Genomic DNA, 15,714 nt, shown 5'->3' on the forward strand with positions numbered 1-15,714 from the left:
AGCGGGAACAGGGGAGACCTTCCACGGGTTTCACGAATTGGGAGGGTGACGTACTCCGGCCACATATTCCTTTGAGATGATCTCACAGTCTCGTTTTTAGTTTCCACGACCGCTCTTGCAACTGGCCCAAGGACTGAACCAGTCTCACCCTTTGTTCACAAGTACTCGCCCTCCCCACCAGCAATTCCAACCACCCTTCAAGGTAAGCTTACATTCTGGACAGGTCCGTGTAAAAGTTTCCTGCACTTGTTTCCAAGTTGCCATAAAAAAGAGGTGTTTTTTTTTCTTCTTCTCCTTCTCAGACTGGAGAAGCATACAGCAAATGAACTTAGAAGCACATTCCAACAACTTTTTAAAAATTGTAGCTGGGCTACTGGAGCTTTTGCCCACAAAAAACTTGGCAACTCCTTGCAATGGTGGGAAGGAATCTTCCCACCATCTTCCTCTGGTTTGCTTCTCCACGATGGAGTTATGGAGACCCTTGCCCCGGAGACCTTGCCCCACCTACTCTCCAGTCGGACTGGCTTAGCCCTGAGTTCAGGTAAAGCCACTGGCTGCAGGGAGGCTGCCAAAGTGACCTCCTCCCCGGAACCTGCATTATAGGGTTGACTCTGCAGGGGTGCCCTTTGGGGAGCAGCCCCAGCTCCCTTTCCCTCCCCCTGAAAAAGGAGAGCGAAACTCATCTGGAAAGGGAATTTGGGGAAGATGCCGAAGCTCCTTACCTTGGCCACACTTTTGCCTCCTTCACAGTTATTCTGAGAATCTTTATTGCCGCTGAACGAATCTCTTCTCTGTGGGTTGCAGGACTTTTTCTTCCGTGGTCGTCCTTTGAGGTTGGGAGCTGAAAGCAAACAGGCAGCAGTTCAGCCCAATTCCTTACACAGGAGTAATAAAGTTAATGTGCTCCACAAGCTGCGGGAAGCGACAGATCTTCCCTCAAGAACTCTCCAAAGTTGGGCTGTTTCTAGGTCACATGTTCCTGTGGCCATTCCCCACCCCAATTCCCCCTCCCCTCCCCTCCCCTCCCGCCCGTGACTTGGAGTGCCTTCACAGCATCACAGCCATCATACGAAGCCCGTCTGCATTGCTGTTATTTTGGCACAATGGTGCTTGGATGGAGTTGTTAGCGAGAAGTGACCTATATTACATTTGCTCCTGGCTCATCCAGTGCTGTTTACATTTGAAAGAACTAAAGAAAAACACCAAGTGCCTTTTGCAGAGCTAGGAGGAAGCAGCAGATAGTGCTTGCATTACGTGGCCATTCCTTGTGGGCATGCACTGAACAGAATAACACAGTTGGAAGGGACCTTGGAGGTCTTCTAGTCCAACCCCCTGCACAAGAATCAGGAGACCTTATACCACTTCAGACAAGTGGCTGTCCAGTCTCGTCTTTAAAACCTCCAGGGACGGAGCCCCCCACAGCTTCTGAAGGCAAAGCTCTTCTACTGGTTAATTCTCCTCACTGTTAGGAAGTTTTCCTTAATTCCAGATTGCTCCTCTCCTTGGTTAGTTTCCATCCATTGTTTCTAGTCTGGCCTTCTGGGGCTTTGGAGAAGAGGTTGACTCCCCACCCTCCGGTCTCTGTGGCAACCCGTCAAGTACGGGAACACTGCTGTCATGTGTCCCCCCCCCACCCTTGTCCTTCTGTTGACAAACTTGCCATTCGGTGGTGATGTGTACCTTCCCCTTCTGGCCATGCCCTTGGGGGGGACGGGGCATCAGAGGGGGGTCCTGTCTGCTGGCAGTGAAGCAGGGAAAGGATGGCAGTCATTGAGGGATTCCTTTATTCTCAACCGTTCAAATGAAACCATCCTTTACCAAATTAGTGTTTCATGTAGGGCCTTTATTGTCAGCGGCCAGAAACTCCAGATTTACAGAAAATGAAACCATTTCGAGTTCATGTTTTATATTATAAAGGGGGGGAAAATGGGGAAAAGAAGGAAGTTGTTTTGTTTGCTATGGAAAATAAGCCTTATAAATTCAGCCTTGAAATCCCAACAACCTTCAGCAGGAGAAACAATCATTAATTGGTGATTGATAACTTCAGCCTCTCTTTCTTTGAGAGCAACCATTGTTTTCATTACTTCTAGGGATGATTATAATGATGTCAGGAATCTAAACACCACAAACCTCTTGAGTGGCTTTTAATTGTTTCTAATCTTACATTTGTCACACAAGAGGTTTTAGGACATTGTACATTTTAATTAGTTCTCTGAAGCAAAGCTGTGCTAATTTGATCCTGATGCTCTGAAACAAGGGTTTCCTGGGAGTGTGGAAAGACAGCCACCCCAGCTTCTTCCCCGCCTGTTTCCTCCAAACATCCACACTGACCTCCTGCTTGAGAACTATCACTGCCCGGAAGTCCAAGGGGTCAGACGGGGCTGGCACGCAAGAAAGGCAGAGCACAAGCGAGGGAGCAAGCAAGGAAGGCAATAGAAGGAATAGTTACCGTCCCAGACGGCAAACATCTGCCTGATTTATCTTTGGACTGCTGGATGCTGCAGCCTGTGGCTGAGCACTGCACAACCCTCTCAGGAAGTCTGTCTTTTTTCCTTGGAGCTGCACCTGGCGCTCCCCGTTGCACTGCCCAACGAAGGACTGGGCAGCAGAGGGAGGGATGTGTACCCCGGCTGCAGCTCACAGTCCCTCCTTTGCAAATGGAGCCCAGGATTGCATTATGATGGGTCTGCTGTGCTGACCTCCTGGCCTGAGCACACAGAGATCCTCCAAAAAGGAAAGAAGGGAGGAGAAGAAGAGGAGAGGACAGCCTTGGTACTGTCTCCCTCCAGAGAGAGGGCCTCGGCTCCAAGGGCACCCCGGATTCATTGCGCTAAAACTTCCGGCTGGGCCTGCAAAAAGGGGGCAAACTCCTGTTGAGCAGAATGAAGCAGAGATGGTTCCCAGCAGGAATTTGGGGGAAAGAATTAAAAACTTAAATGGAGCAATGGAGCCCGTCTGGTCTGGAGGGAAAACACACACCGGCCCCACCTTACGTCTCATTTCAGGCAAACAAACCCCAAATTAAGCAGCAAAAAAAGGCCACTTTTCTAAAGAGCAGACAAGTACCACGGCAGTAACGTGCAATTTTTTTGTTGTTGAGGAGTTTGGAGGGAAATATCTTCTCTAGAAACTTCATACTCTGGGTATGACACAATGTGATTTTAAATTGTACCATATCAGATGAATAATTAAAAGTGTCTCAATGAATCATCAAGGACCGTGGAATTTCACTGACTAGCAAAAGACAGGCTGACATTAAAGCAACATTTCCATTCCCTAAACGGCTGCGTATGTTTACTTATTGCTCCTAAGTGACTAACACTTCCCTTGGCTAGAAAAATAAATCATTGATAAGAAAATATTTATAGTTCCATGTATTTATAGTGTTCATAGTGAAACTCTTACACAAAAACATTTGACAGTGGCCCACTTCTTGCTAAAGATATTTGCAGTGGAAGAGTTCAGGATGAAGAATACTTTGTATTTTCTTAAACTCTTTTTCCAAGAATGAATGAATTAATGAGTGTTAATACACCAATGTTGTTTTGTTTTGTTTTTTAAATCAAGGACATCAGGTCAGCCAGATTATCTCCAGAGTGTACCAAAGAAAAGCAAACTGAAAAAAAGCTTTTTAAGAAGTAATAGTATCTAATCAGAGAAGGATAAAGGTTGCCACCTGCAGGGACCTCTGAGGGACCCCACTTAACGTTGGGTTTGGGAGAGTGAATGTCCTTGGGAGAGGAGCAGGATTACAAGGGATCCCACAACCTGAAAGTCAGTAATCCTGTGTTTCAGCTTTCCATTTTTTATTTTGCAGTCACCATCATAATAATCATGGCAGATCAATCCGCTGCAGAAAGATGGCCTCTTCCCTGAAGGGGATGGATCAGAATCTTATGATAGAGCTGTAGTTGGGCAGTGGTTAAAATGCAGTTATAGCAGGCTAACCCACTGCTCACTCGCGGAGTTTGATCCTGACCGGCTCCAGGTTGACTCAACCTTCCATCCTTCCGAGGTGGGTAAAATGAGGACCCAGATTGTTGCGGGGCAATAGGTTGACTCTGTAAACCGCTTAGAGAGGTCTGTAAATCACTGTGAAGTGGTATATAAGTCTAAGTGCTATTGCTATTCCTATCATGGTGATCTGATATGAGTTAGATTATTATTTTTTAACTTCTAGGGTGAGCAGGGAGGAACTACTGAAAGTCACCCAGCTGACTTCAGTCCTAGGAGAGGGTTGCAACCTGCTTCTCCCACTGCTAGTCCAAAACCTTCCCCTTCACTACTCCGGCTCTCATGCATGTATCCATGTCAACATAGTAAATAATTGTACTATTCTTCAACTTCTTTAGGATCAATGAATATAGGCATCCCCTCTCTTCACCTTGTAAAGACCAATGACCTATGACCTAAGACCAGAAATAAAAGTTAAAATAAGAAAAAAAAAAGTAGTAAGAGAACACCTGTCTGATCTTGATGAAAACAAATCACCGGGGCCTGATGGATTACATCCCAGAGTTTTAAAGGAGCTGGCAGAGGTCATCTCAGAACCACTGCGCCATATCTTTCAAAAATCCTGGAGCACCGGGGAACTACCAGAGGACTGGAAAAGAGCTGATGTGGTTCCCATCTTCAAAAAAGGGAAAAAAAACAGACCCAGGAAACTATAGACCAATCAGCCTAACATCAATACCCGGGAAGATACTGGAAAAGATAATAAAAAAACAGATCTGTCAACATCTAGAAACAAGTAAAGTAATAACTAGCAGTCAGCACGGGTTTGTTAAAAACAGATGATGCCAAACCAATCTTATTTCATTCTTCAACACAGTGACTAAATTAGTAGACCAGCAAAATACTGTGGACATAATATATTTAGATTTCAGCAAGGCATTCGACAAAGTAGACCACAACCTACTTTTTAGAAAGCTAGAAAAAAGTGGAATAGATAGCATCACCACTAGATGGACTTGCAACTGGCTGACAAACCATACTCAACGAGTAGTCCTTAATGGGTCTAAGTCTACATGGAGGGAAGTAAGCAGTGGGGTGCCACAAGGTTCCGTCTTAGGCCCAGTACTCTTTAATATCTTCATTAACAACTTAGATGAGGGAATAGAAGGGGAACTTACCAAATTTGCAGATGATACTAAGCTGGCAGGAATAGCTAACACCCAAGAAGATAGGCTCAAGATCCAGATGGATCTTGACAGACTAGAACACTGGGCTGTATCTAACAAAATGAAATTCAATGTAGAGAAAAGTAAAGTCCTCCACGTAGGCAAGAAAAACCAAAAGTACACATACAGACTGGGTGAAACCAGGCTCAAGAGCAGTAACTGTGAGAGGGATCTTGGAGTCTTAGTGGACAACCAGCTAAATATGAGCCAGCAGTGTGCAGCAGCAGCCAAAAAAGCTAATGCAATCCTAAATTGCATTAACAGAGGGATACAATCGAGATCAAGGGAGGTACTAATACCATTCTATAAAGCCTGAGTAAGGCCACACCTAGACTAAACTGCATCCAGTTTTGGTCACCACATTATAAAAAAGATGTTGAGACTCTAGAAAGAGTACAGAGAAGAGCAACCAGGATGATTAGGGGACTGGAGGCTAAAATATATGAAGAACGGTTACAGCAGGCTTGTCCAACCCGCGGCCCACGGGCCGCATGTGGCCCAGGTCGCCTCGTAATGCGGCCCAGTGCCCACCCCAACCTTCTGGCAAGAGCCAGCGAGGAGGAGGAGAGGCAGGCGCGAGGCGGGGCGAGACGAGCGCCACGCCAAGCAGCAACAGAAAAGGCGGGCGCCGCCTTTGCTGCTTCTGCCCCCGCCACCGCCGCTTCTGACACCGCCGCCGCCCCGCCACCCCGCCGCTTCTGCCCCCGCCACTGCCGCTGCCGCTTCTGCCCCCGCCGCTTCTGCCGCCGCCGCTGCCCCCCCCCCCGCCGCCGCCGCTGCTTCTGCCGCCGCTTTTGCCCGCCGCCGCCGCCGCTTCTGCCCGCCGCCGCCCCCCCACCCCGCAAAATTTGGCCGGAAAATTAATAAAAAATAAATAATTTTTAATAAATAATTTATAATTTATAATAAAAATAATTTATAATTTATTATATAATTTTATAATATAATTATTTTATAATAATTTATTATATGTGTGCCCAAAACAAATTTTCATCTTCTAATGTGGCCCAGGGAAGGTGAAAGGTTGGACACCCCTGGGTTACAGGAACTGGGCTTGGCTAGTCCAGTAAAGAGAAGGACCAGGGGAGACATGATAGCAGTCTTCCAATATTTGAGGGGCTGCCACAGGGAGGAGGAAGGGGTCAAGCTATTTTCTAAAGCACCTGAAGGAATAATGGATGGAAACCGAACAGGGACAGATTTAACCTGGAAATAAGGAGAAACTTTCTGACAGGGAGAACAATCAACCAATGGAACAGAAGTTGCCCTCGGAAGTTGTGGGAGTGCCATCACTTGAGACTTTCAAGAAGAGATTGGACTGCCATTTGTCAGAAATGGTGTAGGGTCTCCCGCTTGGGCTAGATGACCTACAAGGTCCGTTCCAACTCTGATTATCTGTATCTGTACCTATCTCCTATTATTCTCTCCCGTTTTTCTCCTCTTTTACTAGTCAGACTGAAGCAACTATAGCAAGAAGGAATTACATCTGTCTTTGCTGCGGTCACACCATTTCCACCACAGCCCTTAATGCTGCACATAATTGCACATAAATGAACCAATGTGTTCCTAGATAATAGATGCGTCCTGATGGGGCCATACAAGCTCCCTTGTTTCAGAGTCTGCCTTTACTAATACCAGCACATCCACTCATTCTATCATTACAGATCAATGCTGAGTCATCAGAATAGGATTCCTGGGCTCCCTGTAAAGTCATTCATTTTTTGGGGGTCTGTAGGAGAATTGTTGTGGTTTGCCGGCAGCAAGTGCGGATGGCTGAGTCTTGGAGAGCGAGGACTCAGATGATGGGCCTGTGTGTGATGCAGGGATGGGGCCAGGACCATCAGGGAGTGGAGTGCTGCCTTCGGAGATTGTGGAGGCTGGCAGCAGTGATGAAGAAGCCCCTGAGGAGCCTGTGCCCGGGGCGCGCAGAGCTGCTCACAGAGCTGCAGCAGCACAGGTAACTCGGGAGTAAGGCTGCAAGGTGATGGCCCCTCCCTTAAGAGAATAAAAGCCAGCTGAGAAACCGGAGTGCTTTGCAGGAAGCAAAGAAGTTTTTGCACTCAAGCCTTGGTTGGTGTTTGGGGACTCTGTGTTTGAACTATTTCTTAGCAACTTTATCTAGTATTCTTGGTAGCCTTGCACAACCTTGGCAAGGCTCATTCTTATCAGAGACAATTAATTTGAAACAGCCTTTTAACCGTGGAGGAACGGAATTCGTAAAAAATCATTAAAAGGTTTTGCTGTTCCCTCTGTTTGGTGTTTGTTTCCTTGGAACAAGGTTTGGGTCAGAATTTACTGTGAAATGTGAATGTGCCTGTTTCTATTTTTTTTTTTAAAGCATCCACCCATCACAACCCTCTTGCACACTCATGCATATAATGGCCAGGAAAGCAGCCTGGTCAAAGCCTGCTCTCTGCTACGTGCCCAAACTCTCTTGTGAAAAGGCAGGCCATCCTACATATTTCCATTTAGCTACCATTTGTGGTGAAATGGAGGTCGTGACTCTCCTCATTCACATCAATATCTCTGAGGATCAAAGTTAAGCAGAGACCAAGATCAGAGGTGGTCTTCAGCTGGTTCTGACCAGTTCTGGAGACCTGGTAGCGGAAATTTTGAGTAGTTCAGAGAACCGGCAAATGCCACCTCTGACTGACCCCGCCCCATCTCTTCTCTGCCTCCCATTGAGTCCCAGCTGATCGGCTGGGTCTTCTTTGGTTGCCCTGCGCAGGAGAATGGAGCTGGAAAAAAGGTTAGTGGGGGTGGGGAGGGAAGGGGGATTTTGCAGTATATCCTTCCCCTGCCACAAGCCCACCAACCCTTGCCCACAGAACCGATTGTAAATTTTTTTTGAATCTCAGCACTGGACAAGGCACCCTCCCTTGCAGGAGTGTGTGTGTGTGTGTGTGTGTGTGTGCATGTGTGTGTGGCTCAAATTGGGGGTCCCTGACCCCCACCCCATCAGCAGCATCCTTCGCAGAGGAAGGAAAAATGCCCGTGCAGGGAAACACACACAGAGAGAGGGGGGATAGGAGCCTTCCTATAAATGCCGAGTCAGCATGGAAAACATCTCTAAGCAATAAAATGGCTCCTTGCATACCAGCCATATTTCAGAAAGGGCGAGAGTTATGCAATATTCCTGGGGGGGGGGAGGGAGTAATCAAATACTGATTTGTACGGAGCCGGAGAGATTAAGCCAACATGTCATCATTACGGGGCTGGCTTGTTGTTTCCCCATTATTTCTTCCCCTGATCTAACTGTAAGGCTCGCACCGTTTGTGCCTGTTGGCAGAGCCGCTGCCCGCCGCCGCCGCCCCACATACGATTGCCCATTGCAAGCGTCGCAGCGGCGTTATTATTGCCTCATGACCGATTGTCACTTGGTCGTTATCTAACCCAGAAGGAAGCCGGGGGGAATCCCCTTATATGGGCAAAAGCCGCTTTCCTCTCCCCACTTTTCGCCTATTTCTCCTCCAGTTGGACGACCGTCCTCTGTCAGCAAAGAGCTGCGCGTCACGTGTGTATTAAAAATGTACAGGAGGCAAAGAAAATCAATCTTCTTGGCCGAGTTTGAAACCCTTCAGCATGTTATTCAAGCAGCCAGATGTGTTTCTTCGAAGCAAACCTCTGGTCGCCCTCTAGCGGCCCACTCAGGGAGACGAACTGCACGGGAAACGCTCCCGTCCCATTCATTCTTGCAAAGGGGTCGGAAAAGGCACACTCGGTGTTGAAACACACACACACACACACACACAAACAAACACACACACTCACTCACTCACTCTCCTATATATTCTCCCACTAAAGCAGGGGTCTCCAACCTTGGCAACTTTAAGCTTTGCTGGCTGAGGAATTCTGGGAGTTGAAGTCCACAAGTCTTAAAGTTGCCAAGGTTGGAGACCCCTGCACTAAAGCTTTCCTCAGCCGGTCCATTTTGAAATGTGGGGAAACAGTGGCACAGCTTCCACTGTCAGAGATAAAATACCTCCTTGTTTTAGTTTATGTCCTTGCACCTCGTACAACGAAATCAAACGCCATCTTCAGTGCACAGCATGACCAGGAAAATAAACACAAAACACACATCCTTCACCCTCCATACATTGAACCGAAAACCCCCGACACCGCACCAACACTGCACTATACAGCAGAATTCAAAAGACCTACTGCCCTGGGATAGAAGCTGTTTTTCAGCCTATTTGTGCTGGTTTTTAATATTCTGTATCGTCTGCCAAATGGTAATAGTTCAAGAAAAGGGTGTGCACAGAACGGTAGCAAGTCTCTACTGAACTCATGTTTCCTTGACATTTATTTATTTTTATTTGTCAGTCGCTTACAAGACAATAGGTATAAGTATAAACATGAGTAAGAATACAGGAAATAGGTACGAATAATTGGGGACAATAGCACAGGGACAGTAGGCATGATGGTGCGCTTATGCACGCCCCTTACAGACTTCTAAAGGAATGGGGTGAGGTCAATAGTGGATAGTTTGAGGTTAAAGAAGTGGGGGTTTGAGGATGTAACAAAAGAGTTAGGTAGTGCATTCCAGGCATTGACCACTCTGTTGCTGAAGTCATACTTTCTGCAATCAAGTTTGGAGTGGTTTACATTGAGTTTGTACCTGTTGTATTCTTTTGTATTGTTGTAGTTGAAGCTGAAGTAGTCATTGACTGGTAGGACATTGTAGCAGATAATTTTGTGCGCTACGCTTAAGTCTAACCGTAGGCGGCGTAGTTCAAGGTTGCCCAAGCCCCAAATTTCAAACCTGGTGATATAGGGCAGTGGCCCCCAACCTTTTTTGTGCCACGGCCCGGTACCGGCATCACAAAATGATTCATGGCCCGGTACCGGCATCAGCATGCATGGCAAGGCGAGCCAAGCGACCGGCCAGCCAGCTGTCCCCCGCTTCTCCCCGCCACCTTCAACTCCTCCTTTGTACCTTTATCGATGGGCTTCGGGACGGTCGCTCGGCTCGCCTTGCCTTGGGTGATGAAAGAATCCTTGCGCCTTAGTTTTGTTTGAAGCCACCACCCCCGTTCGATGAAACTAAGGCGCGAGGATTCCTTCAGGACCCAAACGCCGCTTTCCAACCGGAAAAGCTCACCGGAAGCACTTTCTCATCAAAACAAGATGGTAGCGCCCAGCAAACCGGCGGCCCGGTAGAAAATGTTCCACGGACCGGTATCGGTCCGGGGCCCGGTGGTTGGGGACCCCTGATATAGGGTATTCTGTTGCGAGCAGAGGAGTGGAGTACTCTTCTCGTGAAATACTTCTGGACTCGCTCAATTGTATTAATGTCTGATATACAGTGCGGATTCCAGACTGATGAGCTGTATTCGAGTATGGATCTAGCAAATGTTTTGTATGCTCTAAGTTAGCAACTCAATATTTCCGGAGGAGGAGCCTCATAAGATTAGATTTACAACTCTTAATGCCTTTTTGGCAATGCTGTTACATGCTGGGTTTGTGGGTTGGTTATGAGACAAGGAGAAGCCCTCATCTGCCCTTTTTACAGTAGAGGAGGAGTTCTGCCATCCTCTCCTGCAGGCAGATTTTTCCAGGGACAGTTAAGTTTCTGGAAAAGTCTGTTGAGGAGCCACCCTTGTATGCCCCATTTTCATTATTGCTATCAGAATGAAAAGAATGAATAAAACACAGGGCCCCAAACTTGGCAGCTTTAAGACTTGTGGACTTCAACTCCCAGAAGCTATGCTGGCTGGAGAATTCTGGGAGTTGAAGTCCACAAGTCTTAAAGCTGCCAAGTTTGGAGACTTCTGCTATAAAACAAAAGAGAAGAAAGGAAAGGTCCTTATATTCCCATCTCAATCAACCGCGGAAGGAAGCACCAATGATGGGGGGCTTCGCCTGATTATGATGGCATGAGGGGAGGAAGAAACCCCTCAGTCGTCCTCCCCAGGACACAAAATATGGCGGAGCCCTTGGTGAGCTGTGTCATAATCTGGTCATGAGAAAGACGAAGCCATCCATGTGCTCCAGAGATCTGGTGCCAAGATCGGGTGGGTTCTGCTTCTCACCAGGATCAACCTCACCAGGTTCCTGCCAGGATCCCCTCCGAGGCAGGTCACTGTCATCCCCTCTATGAAAATGGGAAATTTTCAAGCAGAAAAAGCTGGTGGGATCTTTTTCACAAGATACTAGATCCAAAGCGGGCAGAGAGAAAGGACAGGCCTGGTGAACGTGGTTCCTCCGGAGGCTTCCTTGTGGCTCAAAGTAGGAGGGCTTAATGACTCTCCCAGGACGGAAGGATGCAGCTTATGTGAGCAAAGGTACCCCAGGGACATAGACGGTCCCTTAACATCCCTTGTATCATTTCACCCTGGCTTCTTTTTATCCATTAAAAAAAAATACGCAAAGAGTGCCTATTATTACATTCACAAACTTTTCAAGAGAAATTGCTGCATTTACTTCCTGCAGAAAGTCCATTCTTAACCCAAAGCAGCTCTGGATGGCCACAGACACAAAATGATTGTGTGGTTCAAGGGAGAATTGGGATCTGTAAAATTCCCTAATATGGGCAAGAAATACAGTTTTTGTTTCTGAAAAAGCAGCTAATTTGTCTCTGCAACTTAATAGCGTGCACAAAGACCGAATTAACCCCTGGCAGCACATAATTTTTCTACCTTCCCCCACTTCTCATGTATATTTTTAAAAGTATTTCAACAGCCTGAAAACATACATTTATTTTAATTATCTAATTCTTCAAAACAACTTTATTAAAAGATGACTAGGAGATTTTATCTGAGTCAAGACCCATACCTAAAATGCAAATAAACGAATCTGACATTAAATGAAGCAGTAAAAGCACATCTGAAGGAGGGGAAGAACACCCCCAAAGCATTTTCCATTCCCACCTCACTAAAGTTTCCAGTCATTCCTTTTGGCTGGACTTCGTTTTGAAGCTGGCCAATTTTGGTTGCCCTTTGCCCCCCCCCCAAAATGGCCTCTTAACACCAAAGGAAGGATGACAGCATCCCCCCTCCCACTTCTGTTTTAAAGTGCAGCTTTTGTGGCACAAGTCACAATTCGCTTCTTCTTGTGGCATCATCAGCACCCCTGAAATATGACTTGCTTAAAGGAAACAAGAAGCTCTTTAAAAATGCTACCCATGATATGCTTGCCTGCTGTTTCTACCCTGCAGTTGCATCATTTGTTTTCTTTGCCACCAATTCTTCTTTCAACCAATTGCCCCAGCTGATTATTCTACCTGTATTTACACCCGTATTATTTCAATATCCATGTACTTCCTTCTTAATGAAGAGACTGTGAAGGTCATCCCTGTCATTTACTGAAGTAGGTTTGCAATGCCGGCAACTAATTAGCAAACGGGGTTCTCTTAGTTTAGGCCAGGGGTCCCAAAACTTGGCAACTTTAAGACTTGTGGACTTCAACTCCCAGAATTCTCAAAGCTGGCTCATAGCTGGCTGGAGAATTCTGGGAGTTGAAGTCCACAAGTCTTAAAAGTTGCCAAGTTTGAAGACCCCTGGTTTAGGTGACCCTTATGCCGCAACCTGTTCACACGTATCAGGAAAATGAATGGCAGTGATGTGGATTGTTCCTTATGAGCACAACCTGTGAGTGACCCAGAACTGGCTCAGCTGCATTCAATGAAGTCACCATTTGGCCCAAGATACCCTCTGAATTCTGAGCTACATGCTTGTTTATAATGCCATCATTTCCATCCCTTGCCTGTAAAGTAGGAAGTTAGAAAATTCAGGGAGCGATTTCCCCCCTCCCCTCCACCAATCAATACAGTGCTTTTATAAAAGGGATTGACCTGCAACTTTAAAGGTACTGCCATATAACATTGTAGAACTTTTATAAATAATGCTTTTATCCTAATTGCAAAATAATACTCTGCAATGAAAACAGGCATAGAGTGCTTTTATAGGTAATGATTCAAAATGTCATTTTTAAAAAAAGAGTAAAAATGAACTGCCGGCATCCCTCCCTCCCTCCCTGAAAAGCGTTCAGGGTTCAGGACTAGATTTCATTTTTCTGAGCTCTTTGGGGCCTCCTCCCTGCCAGACACGCTTTGTTTATAGAACCTGAGTTAACTATGTTCCTGTGTTATAGCTGGGCTGCAACTGCACTAACAATGAAAACAACAATGGGACTGAAAAAGCAGCAGACAATTCTCCATCCTAGGACTAGTTCTCAGTGCCATGCGCTGGAAATCTTCTGTTGCGATTCATTTTCTGTTTAATTTGGCTGTAATCCCAGCTCGTCCCGTGCTTTGCCACACTAATTTTATAATAATAAACTGTTTCACAGTCTTTACGCGGCCATGCAAATAAAGGGGTTGCAGAAGACATTTTCATTTGATTATCTTCTTGGCAAAAGGCATTGTATTGAAATTAAAAATGTAACTTAATGAATCGGTGAAAAAATAAAAAACAAACATCCTACGATAACGTGAGAGTATCTTTTCTTAAAGAGAACATTTTTCTTAAAATAGCCTATTCATGATCATTAATCATGCCTGCCAGAGTCTCGCCTTCTCACCCTTACTGAGTCCTGCTGTTGACTTCATTATATACGGCCCCAAAATTCATTTTTAAAAAGGGTTTTTTCTTCCTATTTGGAGGCTTGGTTCTGGAAATATCTCCAAGGAGGACCAGCTCACTTCTCTGCTGGTAAAAGACACTTTGTCTTAGAAAGACGTCTGGTAGGCTGCTATCTTTTTTAAAGAATGCTTTAAAAAAACATTTTAATTTCTTTGTATTACTGTTCCACTAAGGTTTCCTGCAACTATTTCTGGAATGTAATCTTTAGCACTGGAATTGGATTGAAAATGGGCTGCATGTTTGCAATAGTTAAATAATTGATTTTGTTGCAAATCTCTGTGAACTCACAAAAGAAAGAAAAGGATTACATTTCAGAAACATGATTTTGATTCTAGTGAATTGCACTGCCCAACCGGAAGGCAGGATAATCCCAGAGATACAAGACAAAGCCAGTCGGGCAGGACAGATTTATAATAAATTGCTTTTCAAATTTCTCAAACATTTAAAGTGTTAGTGATATTTAGGTGAAGGAATGCTCATTATTTCAATTGTATTTGATCCAAATGCGGGTTATGCCTCTCTGACATTCCACTGCCTTTGTCACGATGAGCATGTTCCGCAAGCAGACATTATCCGAGGCACAGGATGATGGGTAGCTGCCTTTTCTCCCGCTTCATCCCCCAAGGATGGAATGACAAAGGGATGGCAAGACTTTTAGTGCCCCAGGGTAACTTTCAGACTGAAAGTCCCAATGTCTGACTCCAGGAAATTGACTATCCGGAAGCCGCCCGGTTCTTTCTTTCTCCAATAAAATCTGCTGCAGTAGCCATGATGACATGCCACGGTTTACACCAATGTTCCCCAACTATTGAGTGTTGAAGTCACACACCTTAAAGTTGCCGGGTTGGGAAATGGTGGCCTGCACACCGACTAACCTTAAGGGCAGTGGCAAGTCTTAAAGTGTGGTTTCAACAGTAGCTGCTTCTTGGAGGGTTTGCACTAAAGCTGAATTGGACCAAATGTAACAGCTGGACGAGACAATCTGAATGACTTTGAGCGATTTGGTCCATCCACACAGAAAGGTAGAGAAGTTATTTTGGTCCTTCAGGGGCCTGTCATGAGTGGGTGGGTGGGTGGCCAGGGAGGGAGGGAGATAGAGAAAGTGACTTTTCTCATCACAAAATATTTCTTGCCTTCCTTCCTTCCTCCATCCCGTCTGCAAAAAGTAAATATTAGACAAATGATTTTCATAGACAGCAAAAGAATATATTTTGAAGCAATGGGTAATTTGCACTCTTTTGCTAGCTTAACCTTGGTTGGTAACCATCCGTGAACTTAGCAATGGCTGAGTTAAAACTTGTGCTGGTGATGACCTGCATATCCAGAGGGGTAGTGACTCTTCCCTCTTCTCTTCTCTGGAGAGGTAATAATCTACTGTATGTGATGGCAGGCACATTTCCCAATAAAAAGTGAGAAGCATGAATTCTCGGGGCTGGGCTGGGGGCTGGACTCTAAAAGGTAGCGCCGGTTCTCCTTGCAAGTAAGGAGGGGCTTGATCCAAAATATCCCAGGGCAGGCCTTCCTTTCTCCTGCAGGAACCATCTGATGAAGCTCCCTCGACTCACCTGCCGATACAGCTGACATCTGTGGTTCAGTCCTCTCAGCCGCTTTGGCTCTGCAAGCCAGCAACTTGATGGTTGCTAGGCAACTATTGTTGAATACATGCATAAGACATTAATTGTCTAAGCACTTTTTGAAAAAAGCAGAGAGAGAGAGAGAGAGAAATTCTTAAAAGCGGAGGCTACTGTCATATCTAAAATTGGGCATGTTCTTTATCGCCATCTCTTTGAGTTGGTGTGCAGTGTGTTTGTGTCAAGGGGTGAAATGAGTCACAAATTACTCAGACATCAATCCCAAAATTGTCAGTAGCCTCATCTCATGCAATGACTCATTCAAAGAATTTTATGTCTTCTTAATCTTCTGCTCTTCATTATCCTGTGTGTCATTTTGCT

General features: G+C 45.7%; 1 protein-coding gene across 2 annotated transcripts in view; it reads right to left on the bottom strand.

The window, feature by feature from the left end:
* Positions 1-15,714, bottom strand: part of ARID5B (AT-rich interaction domain 5B) — a 138,422-nt gene that overhangs the window by 36,719 nt on the left and 85,989 nt on the right. For both annotated transcript variants that reach the window (XM_026674235.2, XM_087963767.1), the window contains one exon: positions 723-841. In XM_026674235.2, coding sequence (XP_026530020.1) covers positions 723-841 — 119 coding nt within the window. The remainder of the gene's footprint in view (positions 1-722; positions 842-15,714) is intronic.

This window comes from Notechis scutatus, chromosome 4 (assembly GCF_049901735.1).
Source record: "Notechis scutatus isolate UNSWTSFEM ecotype Mainland chromosome 4, rNotScu1.2, whole genome shotgun sequence".
Classification (NCBI taxonomy): Eukaryota; Metazoa; Chordata; class Lepidosauria; order Squamata; family Elapidae; genus Notechis; species Notechis scutatus.